The sequence below is a fragment of the Marmota marmota genome, unplaced genomic scaffold, assembly GCF_001458135.2.
Source record: "Marmota marmota marmota unplaced genomic scaffold, marMar, whole genome shotgun sequence".
NCBI lineage: Eukaryota > Metazoa > Chordata > Mammalia > Rodentia > Sciuridae > Marmota > Marmota marmota.
This window is the reverse complement of record NW_026005674.1, coordinates 536,265-542,770: the sequence shown is the minus strand read 5'-3', so window position 1 is coordinate 542,770 and position 6,506 is coordinate 536,265. Positions and strand designations below refer to the sequence as shown.

Here is a 6,506-nt window from a genome sequence, read left to right as displayed (position 1 = left end):
ACATAAATCCCTCACTGCCTCTGGTACCAGACACAGGACAAAACTCTGTATCCTTATAATCACAGGTCCTAGTGGAATAATATTCTAATAAGGGACAAGGACAAAGGAGATGAAGATGACCCAGCCAGGGAGCACCCATATCTAAGCCCATGACAGACTGAATACTTAAAGGACATAGCCTGGTCCACACTTGGGTTTTGACAGCCTTCTCTTGCCCCTACATTTAATGGACTCAGTACAACAAGTAACATGTATTCTCAAAGTTTTCAGATTTTTTTTCTCTTTCAAAGGAGAATGTTCCTCTCCTTTAATGAACCCATCAACCACACCTCATAGCTGGAATTTACAGAACAAATCCATATTCAGATTCTCATTTTCAACAGGGAAGTAAGAAGTGGCAGCACAGCACAACATAAAGTTAAAACAGGGGCTCTCTTTCATCCAGTGAGGAGGTCCACGGAACAGGGTAGAGGAGAGTGTGGCTGTGGAGTCACTAATCAAGACCTCCAGAGACAAGCAGGAAGCAGGTCTGATTTTATTGCGGCAGTTACCATTTATATATACCCAGGCAGTAGCTAAGTAGATTACAGACAGCCACCAATACAATTTCTGGCCAACTGTCCTTGCAGTGAACAATCAAAGAGCAGACCCTGGAGCAAGCACAGGGACTACAACTGCAGCTTCATGCCCAGGGCTGTGCCTATAGGGTAAGCGGATTGTCACTTACGTGCCTAGCACAAGGGGAGTGGTTTGCCACCAGACGCCCTTAACATATGCCATGTATGCAATACTCCATGCACTTGTCCACACAGAGGTATCCCAGCCCTGTGTCTGCTACAGGGGAAGAGAACACAGATCAGTGTGGGGCAGGGGTCTTGATGATCAGGGATGGACTGTTCTTATTTCCTTACATTATGCTGATAGCAACACAGACACATAGATATAGTCAGATGTGAACTTCACAATGAGAAATCAGGAGCTCTTGAAACCATCATCAGGATGGAGAGATGTGAACAAATCTTGTATGGTTCAATTCTACCCATGACAGCTGTTTTGCGCTGTAGAATAAAGTAATCATGAACAAATCAGATCAGTACCTATAAGTGGCAACATTCTGAAAGGTTCAAATTTAGAGAGTCCCTGTAACCCAGTCATGTCCTCTTTGCCCCACCTTCTTTCCCTCTTCATGCTTTCCAGTGACTCACCTCTTCAAATTGTGAGTGACTTATCAGATCCCACAGGAGATATGGCTAAAGGAGAGATTATGGAGTGGGTTAACTCCCCCATGGACTCCCAAATACACTATCCCAAAGGTCTTAGGATCAACCCCTTTAAACTTACAGGCAGGCTGAGCATAGCTCTCTCTTTTTCTACCTTTAAAAAGAAAAAAAAAATCCTGTGAGAGGCCTAGAGGAGGCAAGGCCAAAAGGGTACAGGATGTGCAAATCCTAGACCTAGGGAAGTTTTCAGAACTGTAATTGCAGACCCAGGGAAGGATCAGAAGGCACGAGGACAGGAGATGTGCAGGAACTGAACCAGTTGTCCTCCTGAAAGTCTGACCTCAGCAGGGCTTTCTCTTCTGACCTCTGGCTTTTGGGAAACAGGTCTGTGTCACTACGATAACCGGGTGATAAATTTGTCCTTCATTTTCACATTGCTTTACAGTAATGTAAATATCAGTAAACAGGCTCCAAGCTGGGTAAGCACTTGTACATGGATGGTACTTCCCAGTCTTTGCTGATCATATTCTGAAAGTCACAATCCTGAATGCTAGAAACTCATGTGTTGAATTCTGAAACATTAAAGTCTCTAAAGTCTAAAATCTCAAAAATCATAACTCTCAACGATTAAAATCCCAAATGTTGAAATGCTGAAAGCTGATTTCCCACTGTAAATTTCTTTGTGGGAAAAAGGCTACTTATATTAGAGGGGTAGAAAGCCAAATTCTGGGGAATTGGCCAAGCAATACAAGCTACAACAAAAATGTGTATAAGAGTGTGTCATTTGTCTACATTGGCATCTCTTCAGCTGATGAAATTCCAGAAGCTTTTAATGAATTAAAGATGTTTTTGTCTGAAGGAGCCAGTGATGTTACTGATAATTATGTGCAGAGGAAGACGTTTATTTAATGGTGTTCAATCACCAGTATTGCTTCTGCTCAGTTTATGGTGTTTTTGAGTGCATACAGATGGGTTTCCACACACCCCAAACAACACAGAAGTGTGGCACAGCAGATTGCAAAAATCAATAAATAATTATTATATCAGTGTATATCAAATCTTGGAAGAATTTAAAAGCAGTATTGCCACATAAAAAATGAATGTGAACATATTCTCCAAGAAAAGCCACAGCTTAAAAGAAAAAAAAAAGAGCCACTACTCATTATGATACAAGACTTCAGAATATAGTTAATGATCATGAAAGTGTACCAGTTTTTATGAACTATGTCCATTAATTATTGTTTTCTATCCCTGTAATATACTTTCTTCACATTTCAAGTTCTTCTTAGTTTTCCCCCACTATTTAAAATTATCAGCATTATTTAAATTTTTTTTCCTGTTTTTTATTTCATCTTTACAACATCTAATAATGGAGGTATAAACTGTATAAGGCTTTCATAGAGTCTCAATTTATTTTATGGTTTTTGCAAATGTGACTGTGAAAGTACATTATCAGAATGTTGGCTGGGTGTAAGCATTGTAACATGTATGTAAAAACACTGAAACTTTCTTGATAAATGAGAAATGTCTTTTTTGCATATCTATATTTGTGAAAGACAAAAACTTCTCAAGGTTTTGACTTTCTTTTTGATAACTGCATATTTGATGGTGATTTCTTGTGCATTCTGATTTACCTTTAAAAGATTTAGGTTGTCTAATCCAGTATTTCAGATTACTGTAGGTATAAAGCTGGGATACACAGTTACTAACTATAGTGATAGGTATTCACACATTTTGCTTGTTCACCTATTTAGGAATATGGTTCATCTGCTTATAATTGTTATACCCGTGCAACTGTTGTTAGTATAGCTGCAAATTTATTCATGCAAAAATATGTTATTGCATATTTTATGGTGTAAAGTAGTTTCTGACATGTTCTGTCATGTCTCTAAAATAAATCCCTTTTGAAAATGCAAATAAATGTCTTTCAGTGAATTAAAATTTTTTCCCAGACTTATAGTTTGGGAGTTTTAATCTTTTGGAGATTTAAACATTTGAGATTATGGCTTTCAGTATCATGTCTTTTGTGGGTCAAACCCTTCTTAGTTAAAAAGTCAAGAAAAAGTACCTGGGGCTTGGAATTCCCCACTGGGAAAGAAAACTCAGACCTCACCCTTACCCTACCTGAGTTCTTCTTCCTCCACATCATAACAGCAGCAACAGCTCCAAGGAGAAGCAGGCCAGCAACCATTACCACAAAGGTGATGGAGAACTGGGGAGACCTCTCTGGGAAAGGAAGGGAGGATAAGTGACCCTGGCTCTCAGTTTTAAGCCCTGACCCTGCTGAGGATCTCCAAAGAACGGCTCCTGTTTTCCTGACCACAGGCCCTGTGCCCTCATCCCTCCTTACCCCATCTCAGGATGAGGGGCTCAGGCAACCCCTCATGCTGCACATGGCACATGTATCTCTGCTCTTCTCCAGAAGATACCACCACAGCTGCCCATTTCTGGAATTTTCCATCCCCTGCAGGCCTAGTCTCCACAAGCTCCATTTCTTGGGTTTGGTCCTCCCCATCCCGTTGCCAAGTCAGGGTGATCTCCGCAGGGTAGAACCCCAGAGCCCAGCACCTCAGGGTGACCTCATGGTCAGAGATGGGGTGGTGGGTGACATATGTCAATGGGGGATCTGCAGATAAGACTCAGTTAATTGGGACATTTTGCATGGGGCACTGAAGAATGGACAAGACAATAGTTGTGAGGTGGGAACATAAAACCCAGACACTAAGCAGGATTCAGGAATCTGGGATAATATTCCTATTTTTTCTTATGTTCTAGAATCAGGGTGAGACAGCCAAGAGGAAGATGCTCCAAGCTTCTAAGAAATACTTTAGATTCTGACCTGAGTGGAGACTGACAGCTGAGGAAAAGATGGCCTCAGACTTCCAAAGTCATTGTGTTGGGATAAAGAACAAAGCCTGAAAGTCACCCTGTGATGCCCGAGGTTGCTGTCAGAGTCAAAGGAAACTGATCACTTATTTTAAGGATTGTCTTCCCTCCAGCCCTAGGACCCCTTGGTGTAATTAAGAGACAAGTGGTTCTTAGAGTCACTCTCTGGTACAGCTTTTGGAAACCAAGTTGAACTCATACCCTTTTGGATCAGAGGGAGGACACTATTCTCCTTTTTTTGCAAGAGGCGCATGGGGGAATGTACAGGAGATCTTCAAGTTGCCCCGCCGCTGCTGATACCTGCGCGCTGAAGTATCTCCTTCCCGTTCTCCAGGTGCTTGCGGAGTATCTCCATGCACCTCCCTTCCAGGAAGGCCCTGTTTGTCTCCGTCACTCCCTGGGCCTCCCACTTGCGCTGGGTGATCTGAGCTGCCATGTCCACCACGGTCCAGGAGCGTAGGTCCTCATTCAGAGCAATGTAATCGGTGCCGTCATAGGCGTACTGCCAGAACCCACGGAGGAGGCGCCAGTCTGGTCCCACGTCGCACCCGTACACCCTCTGGAAGGTGTGAGACACTGATCCCATCCCGCGATTAGGTTCCCCCCCACCTACTCCAGCCCTCGCTTCAGACGACTGGAGGTGACTAGTGAGATCTTTTCCATACCCGAAACAGTAAACAAAACCAGAGCCCCACATTTTTCATAGGTTAATGAAAATGAGCCGGTCTCACACTATCGCCTGAGTCTCAGACCCCGAGGAGATTCTGGAGGATTTGGCAGAAAAGTGGGAGAAGGGGAGGGGTTACTTGGAACCCTGGCCAGAGGTCACTCACAGTTGTCGCTCTGGTTGTAGTAGCTGAGCAGAATCTTCAGGCCGTCTCGGTAAATCTGCTGTAGCCCTCTGGCATACTGTGTTTCCCGGTGCCAATACTCCCGCCCCTCCAGCTCCATCCAATGCGTCTGTGGCTCCATCTTCCGAATTCCAGCGTCGAACTCAAATTGCAAGAATGGCGTGTCGTCTACGTAGCCCATTTCGATGATGTGAGGCTCCCCGCGGAGGGGTCGCGACATGGCAGTGATGAGAAACTTTAGAGAGTGGGAGCCTGGGGGAGGGGAGCGACTGAGACCTAGGGCGGGACCTTGGGTCCCAGGCTGAGAAAGCCTGGAGTGGAGTAGCAGGGCGCCAGGGCTTGTGAGACGGGAAGCGCGGGGAGGCAGAAGGGAGTGAGGGAAGGGGCCACTCACTACTCAGGAGATGGGGACCCGGGGAGGGGTCTGGGTTTGCGGTCAAAAAGACCCGGCTTCCCAGGGTCCTGCGTCCGCTCAGAGCTGTCCCCTTACCTCTCCTGCGCAGAGGTTTTTTTTTTTTTTCCGGTTCTCGCACTCACCAGCCCAGGTCTCGGTCAGCGCCAGGGCTCCCAACAGCAGTGGGAGAAGGGCTCGGGGCTCCATGGCTCTGATCCTTCGTGTTTGGGGACAATCAGTCTCGGTCCCTCCCTTTGGATTTCATAACCAGGAACCGCGGGCGACGCTGACTGGCTTCTCTATGAATCCTACCCGCAATAGGAGTACTGGGGCCCTGTCACGAGTTCCAGGCAGAAGCAAAAGTGAAACCTGAGGAAATCCCCAAGGTATTCCCCAACTCTAGGCTTCTTTACACACCCTCCTAGGTCCTGGGACCCTGAGAGCCATGCCCGGGACCTGGGGATTTTGCCTAGCTTAAGCTCTCTCTTCTTGCCATGAAGACATAGTCTTTCAGAGTCCTGCCTCAGGTGCTAAGTCAGCAGTTCTTAAACATTTTGGTTTCAGGATCTCTGTATGCTCTTAGGAATTAAGTAGGCCCCCAAAAGTAATTTTGTTTATGTGTATTATAGTTATCAATATTTATCACATTAGAAATTAAACCGTTTTAAAATAATCTATCTAGCAAATTAATAATTTATTGCGTGTTAACAGAAAAATAGTTTTAGAGAAATACTGTTTTTAAAAAATAAAGTAATAAAGTGGAAGCTGGATTTTCTTTACATTTCACATTTTTATAAGTCCTTTTCATGTTTGTTTTGTTAGAAGACCTATGTATTTTTTTATCTATTTCTGCATTTAACCTATAATTTTGATTGAAATATATGAAAAAAAATCTAACGTCATACCAATATGTAAGAGGAGCCACTTTTAATAATGTTTTTGGATAATTGTGGGTATTCATCTTTAAATAAATACCCTAAAATGACATGTCAACTTTTTTTTTTTTTTTAAATTTTTTATTGTGGGTTGTTCAAAACATTACAAATTTCTTGACATATCATATTCCACACTTTGATTCAAGTGGGTTATGAACTCCCACCTTCACCCCATACACAGATTGCAGAATCACATCAGTTACACATCCATTGATTTACA

The 6,506-nt window shown here is 43.6% G+C and overlaps 1 protein-coding gene across 12 annotated transcripts; it reads right to left on the bottom strand.

Annotated features, from left to right (window-relative positions):
* Positions 1-511: 511 nt before the first annotated feature.
* LOC107160834 (popy Class I histocompatibility antigen, A-1 alpha chain-like) lies at positions 512-5,630 on the bottom strand. 12 transcript variants are annotated; one of them, XM_048797578.1, is made up of 8 exons: positions 5,495-5,630; positions 4,940-5,209; positions 4,407-4,682; positions 3,571-3,846; positions 3,345-3,446; positions 1,342-1,374; positions 1,206-1,250; positions 512-1,058 (listed from the first exon to the last, which is right to left on the bottom strand). In XM_048797578.1, exons 1-7 carry the CDS (start codon positions 5,556-5,558, stop codon positions 1,210-1,212), a joined length of 1,062 nt encoding a protein of 353 aa, XP_048653535.1. In that variant the 5' UTR covers positions 5,559-5,630; the 3' UTR covers positions 512-1,058; positions 1,206-1,209. The 12 variants fall into 12 exon arrangements, 11 of the variants coding, with proteins under 11 accessions (XP_048653535.1, XP_048653532.1, XP_048653534.1 ...); XR_007345242.1 differs by lacking the exons at positions 1,206-1,250; positions 1,342-1,374 and having other exon boundaries at positions 512-834; positions 912-1,058; XM_048797575.1 differs by having other exon boundaries at positions 1,206-1,374.
* Positions 5,631-6,506: the final 876 nt, after the last annotated feature.

Coding starts and splice junctions, on each gene's coding strand:
- LOC107160834 (XM_015507436.2), bottom strand. CDS start 5,558: ATGGAGCCCCGAGCCCTTCTCCCACTGCTGTTGGGAGCCCTGGCGCTG. Junction 5,210..5,494: donor GCTGACCGAGACCTGGGCTG/GTGAGTGCGAGA, acceptor CCCCTCCCCCAG/GCTCCCACTCTCTAAAGTTT. Junction 3,847..4,406: donor GGAGATACTTCAGCGCGCAG/GTATCAGCAGCG, acceptor TCTTATCTGCAG/ATCCCCCATTGACATATGTC.